This window comes from Grammomys surdaster, unplaced genomic scaffold, assembly GCF_004785775.1.
Source record: "Grammomys surdaster isolate TR1022 unplaced genomic scaffold, NIH_TR_1.0 279, whole genome shotgun sequence".
Taxonomy (NCBI): Eukaryota; Metazoa; Chordata; class Mammalia; order Rodentia; family Muridae; genus Grammomys; species Grammomys surdaster.
In genome coordinates, this window is record NW_021604720.1 from 8,983,597 (window position 1) to 8,999,620 (window position 16,024).

Here is a 16,024-nt window from a genome sequence, read left to right on the forward strand (position 1 = left end):
ATCTTTTATTTATATTCCCTTGCAGTGCTTAGCCTTGCAGCCTAAGCAAGAATTCAGATCGCCTGTCAGAGGGGGTTCTGGGTGGCCCCTCTCTGCTTGGTCTAGGGGCAGAAGTCCCCCCTTTTAGGTTAGGTGGAGATGGGTTTTGGGAATACCCTGTATAAAGTAACAACCTCATCTTGAGTCTCATGGTCCTCCATAGCTAACTTATGATAATGTATCTGAGTAGTTTTTGCTACCAAATTATTTATCTGTTATCACAGAGTTAGTCCACCTATTTGAGGGCCAGGGACCAGCAGAAAAAAGCAAAAAGAACCCAAATAATGGTCCCAAGATGGGAAGAAATAGGGCTGACAACCTTGGAGAGGCTGAAAATCAATTCTTGTACCAACATTCATCTGTCGCTGTCTCTGTCTCTGATTTTTCTTAGGGCCTTCTCTGACCTATTTCATGCTTTCTTTAACCCTCCTTGTCTTGTCTATGTAAAGGCAACCTTCTTCTTTAAGGGCTGTACACAGTCAACAGCTGTACACAGCCTTTTCTATTATAATAGAGTAAATCAAGTCCAATAAGGATCTTTGTGATTTTAGGAGGTCTCTTCAGACAGCAAAATGAGGGATTTCTTCAGATTAGTGATGTCAATCTTTAGCTGTTTGATGTTCTTGTCAGTGGCCCTTCAAAGGTCTGAGTAGTATAAGTTCGGAGGCCAGCATCTGGATTAGAACTTCTAACAGCAGACATCATGGGTGATTCATTTTTACCTGGGATGCTGCCTGAGTTAAAGCTCCTGGGAGTCCCTCTTTCTCTCGGTTTTCTGGGGTTGGTTACGGAGCTGCCGCCTGTGACCTGCTCTATGCTCGGGCCCAGAACAGAAGTGACACCTTCGGTTTTTAAGACTCTGAGGATTCATCATCTCAACCAACGCAAACATCGTTCAGAAGATTGAATGACGTAATACATGCAAAGTGCCCCCTTGTCTACAGCACTTTGTCAATGGTTGTCACATTATCTTAGGTGTGTACACACCTCATGCAACACCTCTGTTGGATCCGTGGAGGTAAACAAACCATGGCACAGTCTCACTCATAAACATACTATATGAGTTGGTTTCAGCGTTGGGAGACTAGCTTGGTTTGGCAAAATGAGTTCCATACTCAGCATCCATGAAAAAAAAAACAAATCAAAACAAGCAAACAAACAAATCAGGCATGGTGATATACACTTGTAATCTCAGTCTTCAGGAGCAGAGATAAGAAAGATCCCAGGGCTCACTGGCCAGTCAGCCACAACCACTTGCCTAGATCCAGTCTACAAAGAGAGCTCAAAAACAAACTAGGTAAATGGCTCCTGAAGAATGACACCCAATATTGACCTCTGGCTTCTAAATGTGTGTGCACAGACGCACATAAGCATATATATGCACACACAGAAATCACACATGCATATCCACACACACAAATTGATCCCAGAGAAATTGAACTGAGTAGTTATGAACTCAGTTGAACTGTGGTACTTCTCAGAGGCTTGGGAAGTGAGAGAGGAAGGTTGTGAGGAGAAAGTTTGACTAAGAGTACTTAGTTCCAGTGAGATAGGAAAAGAAGTTCCCAGGATTGTAATGTACTACAGCAAGACTACATAAGGACCGTGACGTTGGCAGGAAGCTAGAAGAAAGAATTTGGAGACTGGTAAGATGGTTCAGTGGGTAGGGACATTGGTAGCCAAGCCCGATGATCTGATTTCAATTCTCAGAACAATATGTGAAAGAGAAAATCAACCCTTATAGCTTGTCCTATCATGGCCACATGTTCGCTGGGGTATACACAACCACCAACACGTCACATACATTAAGTAAATAATTAAAATAATTTTGAATGTTTCCCTCATAATGAACAATAAATATTTTGGAAGATAAATACATATACCCTGATTTGAACATTCTGCAAAATATTGTTGGGTAACCTATATGGTTTCATCTACCCACTTAAAGAAAATAAATATAAAGAACAAACAAACTAAAACTGAATAAGTTTGGTAAAGACACAGGCTGATAGCATCATCAGAATGAGGACCCGCATGCTCTTCCACAACAATCTTCATCTGTGCCTCTGAGTCCTTTCATAAAGTAAAGGATAAAATCCTGGATATTAAAACAACACTTAATTATTGGCCAGTGTCTGAATAAGCTCTGATATCTTGTGACATCACCAATGTTTCAAATGTGCTTTGATATTTCCCAAAGTACTTAGCTATGAGAAAATAATCAGACACAGAGCAACATATATAGATCATGCACCAACACAGCAAAGCATGTTCCCTATCTTCATGGTCTCACTGTCTAAAGAAGAAACTCAACATAATTCAGAATCTAAATTTTACACTCAAGACGGATCATCTCTCAGGCTATGATATCCACTGCATTTAAATATAAGGTTCCCACCACATACTACAGCATGTATAAATATAATTATTCTTTTACTGAAAAATATTTCACAGCTATTTCCTATCATTTCATCTGGTATCGACGGTCTCAGATTCTACATTAATTTGTACAGTATGCTCCTAAAACAGATTTGGAAGCTTTTTTTTTTTCTTCACAAAAGGCCAAGTAAAAAGTCAAACACATCCAACTAATTGAATTATTATAAAAGGAGTGGCATAAAACACTGCCCTTGTACTTTAAAGTTTCATTTTTAAATAAAAACTGAAGAAAAGCAATATGAGATCAAATTTATTCACAGAGAAGGGAGCTTGGTCTCCAACTTATTTAAGAAGGAAGTTACACTGTCAAGATAAGAAATTAAAGGGCTGGTTACCCTGAGGATGTCAAATCCCATATAGCATCTGAATTCCCTTGCCCTACCCATATCATTTGAAATAAATGGATAGGCCAGCTCTACTTTGTGAATACGATACAATCCTGAGGTGTGTCATCTGTTAGGACTCACATTTTACTTGCTGGCTTCTGAGAAGTATCACACACGTGACCTTTCCAGAGAAGACTTCCCTAATCACCAAAGACAAAACTCAGTGACCCACAAAGGCGACATCCACCCCATCATCCCTCCCCAAAGCTGCTGTATGCTAGACACACTCCCAGCTCACCTGGATCAGTGTCTCCAGTTCCTGGGGGCTCACACAGATATGATCTCTCAAGAATTCTGCCTTCTCCAAGGCAATTGTGTTCTTCTGACTGCTCTCAAAGGGCTGTTCCAATGCCCGGAAGACAAGGCCACCAGTGACGAGGTAGACCACGACCACCACAAAGATGGCAACCACTGTTTTCCACTTCATAACTGTTTGCAGGCCTCCCTGGGAGGCGCCTTCCATCCTGGCTACCACCGTGGCTCGGGAGGAAATGGAGAGTCGAGGAACAGGATGGTGCCCGTTAGTGGCACTCTTGGGCTGGCACACTGCTGGGGCTGCTGCAGGCACGGCCACTGAGGACGCAGGTGGAGGAGAAGAGAAGAGAAGAAGAGAATTCATTTATAACAACAAAACACCAAAGTCATCAGAAACAAAGAACAGATGTCTTCCTTCAGCCGCCTTTCCAAACGTGAGCACGAAAAGCTGGTTCACCAAGCCTGCAGCTGGGGAATTTTATTAGTTGTTAAGTATCTGATTTTTGTTGTTGTTGTTGTTTTAATGAGTTCTTAAAGGGGAGCATCAGGAGCCCTAATTCTATGGGAAAGCATATCAGTTGAGTTTAAAACACTTATATTTTCTTACAAGGATCTAATCTGTAAGGCTATCCGTATTTATTTATACCTCATGTCCTCCCTCCGCTCCCATGCTCAAACAGGTACAAACCATCATTTCTGAAAAACAAGCATCTCATTCAGACCAAAGAAAAAGAAACAGAAGAAGGAGACACAGCTATTCTGTCCCAGTACAGACACAAAGAACGGATGGATGTTAAAAACCCATCTTGGAAACTGGGGAGAGGTACAGAGGCTCAAATCTATGACTCTAACACTAGTGGGTGGACTCAAGAAGATGCCTTGGGTTTGTTGGTCAACAAAAAAAAGGGGAATTGTTGAGGTTTGATCTTTTGATATGTCTTGTAATGATAAGTACTGGCCCCCAAAGACTGGATGCTCCCAGGGACTAGAGTCTGCAAGTACCCAAGTATAACTATGTAACAAGTACCCAAGTATAACTATGTAACAAATACCCAAGTATAACTATGTAACTATGTAACTATGTAACAAGTACCCAAATATAACTATGTATTTATATAACAATTACCACTTTATTATCCCTAATTGGTAAAGACAAGAGAGACGGGGAGGAAGAAGGATAGGACTTCCTGGCTTGAGGGTTAGAGGGATCACAAGGAGGGAGAAGAAGGTGGAGAGAAGAAAAGGAGCCATGGGTTAGGAGTCAAGAAAGCATGGCCATGAGGGCTGGCCAATTGGAGTTAAGAGCGGCCCAGATGAAACATAGTAAGTAATAACTCAGGGTTATTGATAGAAAATAGATTTTAATAGTATAGAGGGTAGATATCTGTCCAGCATTAGTTCTAATAAAAGCTTACTATAAATATAAAGTGTGTGTGTGTGTGTGTGTGTGTGTGTGTGTGTGTGTGTGTGTTTTATAACTGATCAAAGGCAGAGTAGAAACCCCAGATTGGGATTAAATTTTTCTTTTTTTTTTAAAAGATTTATTTATTTTACTTATGAGTACACTGTAGCTGTCTTCAGACACACCAGAAGAGGGCATCGAATCTCATTACAGATGGTTGTGAGCCACCATGTGGTTGCTGGGATTTGAACTCAGGACCTCTAGAAGAGCAGTCAGTGCTCTTAACCGCTGAGCCATCTCTCCAGCCCAAGGGATTAAATTTTTCTACAACAGTGTCTCCAATACATAAGGCCAGTAGGAAATACATGACACTGACCTCTGACCTACACACACATACACAGGTACACATACACACAGGCACTGTCTCACACACACACACACACACACACACACACAGGCACACATACCCACATGCCAGCAGATCCACATAGAAACACATACATACACTCCTCACCCACACAGCCACACAAACTCAGAGATAGGGGCTGCAGAATTAAAAGCCTGTCACAAAAGGAAGGAAAGAAGCCGGTCCCTTGCTAAGGAAGAAGAGTCAAAGGTCAGACACAGTAGAGAGGTTTGGGATATCAGAAGAGAGGTAGCTATAATTGGAGAAGGAAGCAAGAGTGATGGTTTATGTCAATTAGCCCTCTTGCCTGAAAAAAATAATAAGGACAAAATAGATCCCAAGTGTATTGCCTAACAGAAAATGCAATGACTTTGCTGTAATCACTCCTGAGCTATTAGCAACTGAAATTTTTTCTTCGATTGTCATCCAATAAAAAGCCACTGGAAATGAATTTTCCCCTGGTGCTCAGAACACAGAGTTCATTAAAATCCCTAGTTTTCTATAAAGGCAATTTCATTACCTTAGAAATAAATACATTAAGCCGGCAGATTTTCTGCCAGAGCAGGAGGTTGGAGGTAGCGCCGTGTACTACAGATACCTGTCTTGTGCAGCGATGAGCAATTGAGGCACTCGAATCTGTTCTTGCCTTTATTATCCTGATTCTCATTCTGCCTCTGCTTGGGCAGCACCCTGGCTGTGGTGTAAATACAGTCTTAGCACACACATGCAGCAAATCATACTGCCCCAGTGAGGAGGCTAGGCCGCTCCGTCTCTGTGCTGGGACTGTCAAGAAGATTTTGTCACTGCGTTCTTGAAAACGGGGCCTGATCTTGACCACACCTGGCTAGAGGGGTGGCACTTAGAAAAATCTGACTATAAATATATGTTCTTCTAGGCCCTGGAAATCAGTTTTTTCTCTTTGAAATCTGGCTGAACTTTTCCTATATATTACTGTTCAACAGTTATTCAATATTAAATTCTTCTTGGATTTAACATGAATACAAAATTCTGTGTAGTCTCCAAACAGTCTATAAATGAGAATCATTCAATCCAATTAGGAATCATGTTCGTTGATGCCCCTCTAAAGACGTTAAACTCAGGCTTTCAGTTGCCCTTGTAGACACTGAGAAGAGTCTTTTCGTCTAGGACAGCTTTTCTTTAACCCTGCCCAACCTTCTCATCCATTCTGCCTCTGCATCCATGGCTACCAGACTTATCCAGGCATCATCATGTCCTGTTTAGACCAACCTAGCAGCCTCTTAAGTCACTTCACTATTTCCACTTCTACCTAGTTCTGGCCCATTAATCTCGAGTTAAATCTTACCTCTGGAAGTATCTCTTCCCATCCCCAAGGTTTGCAGAAAAAAATAGCCTCCAAAGATATCCACATCTAAGCTCCAGCACCTGCCCAAACATTATCTTACATAGCAAGATCCTAGGGTGAGGAGGTTATCCTAGACTGTGGCTGTCATCACAAGACCACATGACAGTAATTCAAATGGAAAATAAAGGCATAGGCAGAGGCTAGAATTATGTGAACTGTGGGTCAAGCAATATGGTCCCACTAGAAAATGGTTCTCCCCCTAAGCCTCCAAAAGAAACCAGTTAATTATAAATTTGAGGCCACTATGCTTGTGATCATTCATTAGCAGCCCCACAAAATAAATATCACTCACCTCACTTCTGTGTCCCCAGGGACCTGCACAATGTCTGATACACAGTACGCAGTCAACTGGTGATGACCAGATAAAGCAATGTGGATGGAAGGAAGGAAAGTTGGCACAGTGCGATCACACACACAATGCAGACAAGCACTGTCTGACTAACCACAGTGACCATGCACCCATATGGAAAAGCAGGCCTGTTCTTACCTCCACACAATAGCCCAGAATCTACAAACCCACATCCACATGGTCCTCAGCCCAAAGCTGCCTCCTCTGTGAAATCTTTCTGGATTCTTCTGTGCAGACTCACCAACTTGTCTCCACACCCTGTCTCTCCTCTAGCCTGTTTGCTTTTGGAATCAGAGAAGATCATCACTCTTTCTTCTTTCTTATTTAGAAAGGGTCTCACTATGTAGCTCAGGTTAGATTTAACGTTGAAGTTCTTCAACCTGTGTCTCCAGAATGCTGGGATTAGAGGTGTGTGCCATGGCTCAGCAGTAAGTTCATCTTCAGTTCTTCGTACCTCACCAAAGGAAAGGCGAGTGTTTGTTTCCTTTTGTCATTGTCATTGTTATTAACAATTATTTTAAACTACATGCAATCGAAACCTCAGAATTACCACCACAATAAGTATTAACATTAATTACCTCAACAATAAGCATTTGGTTAACACTGAGGGACCTAAGAGGCTACAGAGGTGCCTCCTGCCTCCTAAGACAGCTGACTAGGTTCTCTGCTTCCAGAGTTCAGCAAACTGCTATGCACCAACATGGCGTCCCGTCTCTCCCAGACTGAACTCTGTGACATCAAGCCATAACTTGGATTCTTCGTCTCCTTATGCTTCGTCTCCTTGGTTCTTGTTCATTTGTGATAGCTATCATCCAGATTCCAAGTCCTGAAGTTTCCAACAATGCGGACTAAGGGAGGCCTACCCTTGGCCACTGTGAGCACCTTCCCCAAGGGCAACAAGATCATCTGTAGTGCCCTGACCCTAAACATCATACATTCCATCTCTTCTTAGTGTCCTCCTAGGGAGGGGCCCCTCTAGTCCTTTCACTGATGTCCCTATAAAGCTCTGAAGATGCCAAGAGTAGTCACTGCACCCTACTCCAAAACACTGGGTTTCAACTCCTTGAGGAGGGTAGTAAGCCATGATGAAAATAAATACATGAATTAAATATATTAAATGTTAAACTTGAGGGAAAATGAGTGATCTTGTAGCTGGATAGGAGACAGACAAACTAATCCAACAAGAAAGACATGGCACTATAGAAAATAAATAAATAAAAGCTTATAGCTGACTAGTTTTTGTTTGCATTTGGTCCCAAATGTATTCCATCAGTCTACTTTATATATTACAGAATAACCTAATAAGATTCAATAAGCCCTGTAACATCACATGAACAGTTTAAAGGCCAAATATGCTGTACAGTATACAGGTGAATTGTCATGTGCAGCCTAAGCCTGTTGAAAGCATCAAGAACCTGTGTTTAGATAGATCATAGGCTCTAAGGGCAAACCTCCGCTATTATTCTGCTAAATAGACATTGTATTAAATTTACTCCTAAAGACTATTTGTTATACCACAGATTAGTACTCTCAGCGCTCATCAGAGAAGCTTCTTTTGCAGTAGATGCCATTAACACGGGAATCCATAACTTGTCAAGCTGCAGAGAATAAGAGTGCAGAGTACGCAGCCCTAAATGGGACAACTGTATCACACCCCTCTTCCCAAGGCTCAGGGATCGTTGTGAGAGAAGAAGCACACACCCAAGAGTGTATAGGCAGCACAAAGGGAACTTGACAGACTTTAAATGGGATGAGGGAGACATAACAGGTGGATGGGTAGGGAAGAGGAGTAGATCTTGGAGGAACTGGGGGAGGGGAATGAATATGATCAAAATCCATTATATACAAAGTTCTTAAAAATGAAGAAGGACGAGGAGGAGAAAGAAAAGAGGAGGAGGAAAATGAAGAAGGAAGAAGAGGGGGAGGAGGGGGAGGGGGAGGTGGAGGAGGGGGAGGAGGAGGAGGAGAAAGAAGAGGAGGAGGAAAAGGATAAGGAGAAGAAGGAGAAGACAAGGACAACTCTGGAAGTAAGAGGTCCTGCCTTGCATCCTCTTTGTCCCAGGAACGGCTGGCTTCTTAGCTTTGTACAAAGAGGAGGAAAACAGCAAACAGCTAAGGGCATTAACAGTACTGTGTCTGTGAGACAGTAAGAAGGTGAACTATGAGGTTGCTATCATTCATCCCATGGGGTAGACATGCTGACAGTCACAGGAAGCCAGAGCTCAGCATGCAGAGGATGCAGAGCATCACTGCCCAGAGCTCTGTCCATCAAGACTCTAGCTGACCACCTTAGCTTCTTCCCTGCTTGTTCCTAGTGATCTGAGGTGCCTTGGTGTGATGTCTATCTCATACTCTTTGTTCATTCATTCAGAAGCTTCACAAGCGAGGTCACTCAGCTCTTCAGGGGACTCTCCCTGGGAAACCCCAACCAGCTGCCTCACAGGGGCTGCCCCAGTCAACTTCTGCTGAATGTTTGTAACCCCTCCTCCAACTTGATTATACTGCCTTTTATTTGCTTTCTGAATCAGGCTACTCCAGCCGTCAATACTGGAGTCAGCACCTGATCTGATGATGTTTCACTATCTAATTGCTTGTTTTTCTTTATCTGCTACTCGATATTGATTCTTTTACTTTTGCTTGCTATAGAGTTATAAACTATTGTAGGTAGATCTTTTTCCCAGTACAGAACAGATGGTTCCAGAAATCCCAGCACTCCCAAAGCTAGGTGGAACTGGCCTTGAAAAAGTTCTTTTAGGCTTTAGGCCAGTTCTTTGTACCAGTTTGCTAAGGACTGTCCCTAGGAACAGAGTTCCTCAGTTTGCCTCAGTTTTCAAAGCACTGAAGCAAAAAACTGTTTTATCCCCAAACCATCAGCTACTAGGTGACCTTGAAATGGTCGCTTAGCTTCTCTGTTTGCTTCTCTGGGAAATGTGAATAATAACTCCACTTCTTTTTAACCTCACAGGGCTTTCAGGAACAGCAAGTGAACTGCCCTGGTTTGCTGATTGGCGTATATTTGCAGATGTCAGGAATCCTGGCAGGGACTTCAGAACATTACAAAACCTTTCGTACACTTGACTAAAAATGGAGTTAGCTGCTTTAGCAAATATGAGTGCACATTTCAGCAGCTAGAAATGGATTTGGAGTCTGCTTCCCTTGAGGTTGAATACATTTTCAGAGGGTGCTTTCATTACTCTGTTTATTCTCAAAAAAACTAGAGCTGCCCTCGCTCTAACAGAGAATTGTCTAGCGACCTGGGATGAGTCATAATGGTCTCTGTCTTTTGCAAAGAAATGAAACTGCATAAATTAGTGGTGGTGGTGATTATGGCGATGGCAGCATCGTCGGGGGCGGTGCCAGTGGCAGTGGTGATAACAGTGACAGGGTTGACACCACTGCATTGGCCCTCGCTATGTCATTTATCACACTCTACATTTCCAGATCCTCCCAGAAGCCGATGCCAAAAGCGAGCTAAGTGTGCTCATTTTTTAACTAAGGGAAATGCAAATGGGAAAAGAAACAAGGGAGTTTCGGGAAGGTAAAGCAGCCACCAGACACTAACGTACTATGTTAGTCTGCCCTTGAGTGATGAGGAGAGTGAAGAGGGATGGATGGAAGCATTCTGGACCACCCACAGTCTAAGAAAGGTCTGGAAAACCTGTCAAGGAGTTCTTGAGCCAAAGTCAGCCATCTGGGAAGTTCTGGGTCCCCCGTGAACAGTTCCACCACGGCAGCCTTGCAAGTTCGAATCTGGCTGAGAATAGCTCACAGGAGAAGCACACCTGCTGTACAACTCAGGCAACGGATTTCACAGACACTCCTTTGGCTCTCGGTGAACTGCACGTCCTCCAGCTGGAGGTCTGCAAGGGCATGCTCACTGCCATCACAACTCCATCGCAGAGAGAAAGAAAATGAGACCCGGGCAGGTTAGATGACAAGGCCGAGGTCAAGTGGCCCGGTTGCAGAGCCAGCATTAAAAGTAGAAGAATCTAACTTGGAAATCCCTTCTGCAGTGGAGTACAGGAAAGGAACAGTTTAGAAACAAGGCAGTTTCAGGCAGAGAGGCCCTTCTGTTAAAAACTCAAGGAAACCTGGCATGAAAACAGTTTCTGATCTATGGGAGAAACTCCTGTTTCCTAGCAGCAATGGAGTGTTTCCCACATAGCGTATCAGTAATGGACACATCCCACAGCGTAATGACCTATCACACTTCACAGACCCCACAGAAAGGTATTTAGCAATAGAGAGCTGATATAAAAGGAAATGTCGGGTCAAGGGTGGATATGGTCAAAATATATTTAATACATGTATGAAATTCTCAAAGAATATTTTTAAAGATTTGTATTTTTTTATGTAAGTATACTGTCATTATCTTGACACACACCAGAAGAGGGCATCAGATCCCATTACAGATGGTTATGAGCCACCATGTGGTTGCTGGGAATTGAACTCAGGACCTCTGGACAAGCAGTCAGTGCTCTTAACTGCTGAGCCCTCTCTCCAGCCCTATCAAATATTTTTTTTAAAAAAAAAAGAAATAATAGGTTGGGAGAAAATTTCCGTTCCGTTTATGTTCATTCTTAAATGGTTTCTCACGAGTGTTCAGAACACTGACTTCATCATTTCTGTATAGGGGTGAAAACAGGGGCCCATGTGGAAGGCAGATTGTTCGTGGCTGATTAACTTCTTAGAAATTTTATATTATGTGGGTTTCCCATGTCCTGTAGACTTTACTGTATCATGCTTTCATAAATCCAATCAACAAACATTTGAGTTTGCCTTGTTCCATGCTTGGTACAGGGGGTATATGAATAAATAGGACACATCCCTGCCTTCAGAGTTAGCAATAGAATAGGCACACACCTAGGCATACATGAGTCGATCATGACGTCGATTAGCTTCACAAGGCCCTTTATGGAGGACAGTGACCCTCATATGTTTCCCCCTCATAGATAAGGAAATTAAGGCCAGAGAGAAGAGCTCAAGTAACATTTTTAGTAAACAGTGGCAAGCTTGCCCTCCATCTTCAGATGCCTAACCCTTGAGTGCCTCCACTCTGTCACACTACTGAAAGCAAAGACCATCTAAAGGACTGAAGATCTCTTGAAAGCCTGGAGCGCAGCCTCCTCAGACCGTCCATTGCCATCCAGCAAAGTGACTCTTCCTGATAACCCAGGCAAAGGACAACCATGGCTGGGTGTGCTCACTGGAAATGGCAATCTACTCCCTCTCGCCTCCCTACATCACCTCCCACACATAACCAAGGCCTGAAATCCTCCCCAAGACACCCGCACATCAGCATCAGAGAATGCCATGAGCCCTGGCCTAAAGCTCACCCAGTCTCCCCAAAGGACTTCCCCAGGCCTATGTGGGATCCACTTTCTACCTAGAGGGATCAAGTGTTAGGATGAAGACAGGAGAGTTGAAAGGCCAACAGATCCACCTCCAGCGCTCCAACCATACCTGTCTGAAAGGCAGACAGCTATTAGAAGGGGGTGTGGCCCCCTTGGATTCCAGATACCCCAGCAGCCAAACCTGGTTCATCCCGCTTCCATGTAGCTCCTCTGTGTAAAGGCTCTTTACTGTAAAGGCAATCAAGCCAGTCCTTTTGAGAAAGGAAATACAGCCCAGTCTGTGGATGCTAATGGGCAAGCCCCAGGGTACCACTGCAGAGGCAGCTATGCCTCTGAGTTAGGCACTGCTCTCTCTCTCTCCTCCCCAAAGCTTCAGCAGATTACTACAACTCCCTTCACAGTCACTAGGCTATGGGTGCAACCTAGGTGTCCATCAGCAGACGGGTGGGGAGGAGGACATGGGCTATGCACACATGGACTTGCTTCCAGCCATAAAGAATGAAATTATGAGCCACACTTGAAAGGCAGAGGCAGGCAGATCTCTGTGAGTTTGAGGTCAGCCTGATCGACAGAACAAAAGTTCCAGAGCAGACAAGGATGTTACACAGAGAAACTCTGTCTCAAACAAAACAAAACAAAACAAAACAAAGAAATTATGTCACAGCGGGAAAATACATGACTGAAAATAATTACGATAAGCTAATTAGGTCAGCCTCGGAAAGACAAATGTTACGTGTTTTCTCTTGTTCGTGGGACCTAGATTTTACCCATATAAAATTATGTACATACAGATTACAGGCAAGCAGAAGTGAGACTGTATGGGGGAAGGGGGGGACTAACGGGGGGTGGGTGGGGGAGGGGAGACTAGTGGGACAGAGTGAAAGTACGTTACAAAATGGTATGAAAATGGCCTGATAGAATTCAACGTAACAGAACTGTAAAAGAGTATTTGAACTCCAGCCTACCAGCCTCTCCTGGGGTTCTATAATCCTTTATTTAATAGTTGCTGCTGGGGGAGGGGGAGATATCCCTTCCAGTGCTGTGACCACTGGCTAGTTGTCTGTGCTCCTGTAAATCATGCCTTCTGCTCATGACACGATGAAAGTCACTGAGTCACAGCAAAAGAAAAAAGAAAGAAAAGACAAACAAACAAAAGACAAAAGAAGGGGGCTAGTTGACATGAGGGGAGGGGTCATCAGGAATGGGGGAATGAGTAAAATTGGAGGTGAATATATATATATATGTATATATATATATATATATATATATATATATATATATATATATGTGTGTGTGTGTGTGTGTGTGTGTGTGTATGTGCAGAAATGTCATACAAAACAGCTTGTAATAATTAATATGTGATAATACAAACCTTAAAAAGTCAACTCTAGATAGAACAGACCAAGGTCCAAAACCCTCAAGACCAGAAGGAAAGAGGAAAAGGTGGTTGAGAACAGGCTAGTCCCCTGCCTCACACCTGCCCTCTCCCATCTCCTCAACAAGATGCCCATTCTTTTCTCTCACCTGAGTCACCACCTCAGCTCCTGGTCCCCTCTCCCTTATCTCCATCCTGCACATCCCAGCTACCCAGAGCTGTCCGAGCTGTCCAGCAAAGCAAGTCTACTTCAGGTAGCACGTGTCCAGGGTAAAGAGCAGACTCCCTGTGGCTCACCCCAAGACTCCCATCCAGGAGTTGGCACTCACCTATCTCCCTGTCCCACCCACTTCCACATCCCTACAAACAACCTTTGCTCCAACCAAACCCAAGCCTGCCAACACTACACCAGCTTAGCTGTGCCACTGTCCTGGAGAAACAGGGCTTTGTTCCCCCATTCCCTGCTTCTCCTTACTCCATTTTTTTTTTTGTCAAATTCTGGCAACTCACATGTGTCACCACTGTTGAGAAGGCCTTGATCCACCAAACTCTAGAATGATCACCTATCTCTCTGCCTCAAGGTGGAATTTATGAGTGCTTATAAGGGGGAGACTCCTAACTAGAGTTTGTTCCACTCCTGAATTTATCCATTCATCCATACCACACTTAAAATAACCAGTTCAGATACCCGCTCCAAGGAAAAGTTGGTGTAGGTAAGTCAGCATGCAGAACCGCTCCTGCTGCTGCTGTATGTTTTCAGAGACGGACATCCGGACTCGAGGGTTAAAGTCCTCAGAAGACAAAATGATCTGAGCACCATTGGGGTGAGTGGTTTATGGAAAGGATGAAGAAGGAGGCAGTGCACTGTGTTCCCAACACTCGGTTCTGGGCTCTCTTGTCCTCTTAATAGAGTGCTTGAAAGCTGTTATTATTTGTCTACATAAAATAACCTTTAGGTCAAGAAGAAATCGCTCTTAGTGAGTCATCGCTCATCCTAAGGGGACAAACTTCCCCTCTAGTCTCCCCCCCTTCTGACTAAAAACAAACTTGGATTTGAAGATACCTAAGATTCTTAGGCTTTTCTTGCCATGCTCCATTACCCCATAGCCCACACAGGAAAAGTATAAAGGAGATAGTTCATTTGAGGCTTAATGAACCAACTCCATTTGGAGGACTAGTAAGTAGCACATGCCTCCTCCTGATCGTCCCAAGATCTTCTGCATCTATAAAGCAAGGGCATCGCCAAAACAATGCCAATAACGGGTGAGAAGGAGCCCAGAGAATAAGGCTTTTAGCACTTGGGAAATGGTCATCCAGTCAACTCCCTGTCATGAGTCTACAACCCAATACAACTCCGTAGTTCAAAAGAAGCATTAGGCAAGGCAGAAAGCAAGCATCCTGGAGAAAGAGGATGAGGTGGTTTGAATAGGTTTGGGCCCCCATGGATTCATGTGTTTCAATGTTTGGCCATAGGGAATGGCACTATTAGGAGGTGTGGCCTTAATGAAGTATGTATGGGCTTGTTGGAGGAAGTGTGTCGTTGTTACGGTGGACTTTGATGTCTCTTCAAGTTCCGCCCAGAGTGGAATCAGAGCCCCCTCCTGGCTGCCTGCAGAAGATGGTCTCTCCTTGCTGCCTGCAGATGAAGATTGAGAATTCTCAGCTCCCACTTCAGCACGTTTGCCTGCATGATCTCATACATCTCACCATGATGACTAAACTTCTAAACCTCTGAAACTATAAGCCAGCCTCAATTAAATGTTTCCCTTTATAAGAGTTGCCTTGGCCATAGTGTCTCTTCACAGCAATGACATCCTAGCGAAGACAGAAAGCTCAGTTCCCCCGTTCATTTTTGTCCTGACTCTACTTCAAGAATGTCCCTGCCTCCAACATGGAAAGACAGGGAAGTAGAAGGCCATCCAGTAGGAAACACACAATAAGACAGGACATGTTGCTCCATGGTTAGTTCTAAGGAGGTGCTCAATGAACGTGAGCTTTCTCCACTATTCCAACTGGAAAGGACTGTGGGGCCCGTGAAATAAATGCAACAAGTGTGCAGTGGCCATACTGGGCAGAGGTGTGAGGATACTGGGACCCAAAAGGCTTCAGAGAGAGGGTGCCCACTGAAATAGAAAGAGGACCAAGAGTCTGCTATAGAGCAAGGGGAGACAGAAAAGAAAGAAAACCACCCACAGGAGCTACAGTTACAAATACATGGAATGGTGAACCAAGCTGGGATGTTTAAAACTTAATCAGGTCTGTAAGTCAGAATACAGGGTTTTAAGGCAAAGCTAGAAATGTAACAGGAGGCATAGTGGATTTAGGTCTTATTAGTAAGCGTGGGAAGCCATTAAGACCAACACAACAAAGAAGAGCTCCAATGTGGGGTGAACAAGCTGAGTCTAGCAACAGTATTGAGGAGCCCGTGATATGAGAGAGTGATGGCAGAGTGTGGGCAGATGCTAGTGGGATGGTGGCTGGAGAGATGGCTCAGCTAGTAAGAGCACCTGAGGACGAGAGTTCAGGTCTCAGCATGTATGTAAAAGCTGTGTGTGGTCCCTTGCATGTCTGTAACAAGCAACACTGAAGGCAGCAGAGACAGGAGGATGGTGGGGCTGGCTAGCTGCCAGCCTAG

The 16,024-nt window shown here is 43.8% G+C and overlaps 1 protein-coding gene across 1 annotated transcript in view; it reads right to left on the reverse strand.

The window, feature by feature from the left end:
• Kcnk10 (potassium two pore domain channel subfamily K member 10) overlaps positions 1–16,024 on the reverse strand; it is a 122,868-nt gene that overhangs the window by 67,253 nt on the left and 39,591 nt on the right. Inside the window, exon 2 of the mRNA XM_028777320.1 lies at positions 3,103–3,437. Coding sequence (XP_028633153.1) covers positions 3,103–3,437 — 335 coding nt within the window. The remainder of the gene's footprint in view (positions 1–3,102; positions 3,438–16,024) is intronic.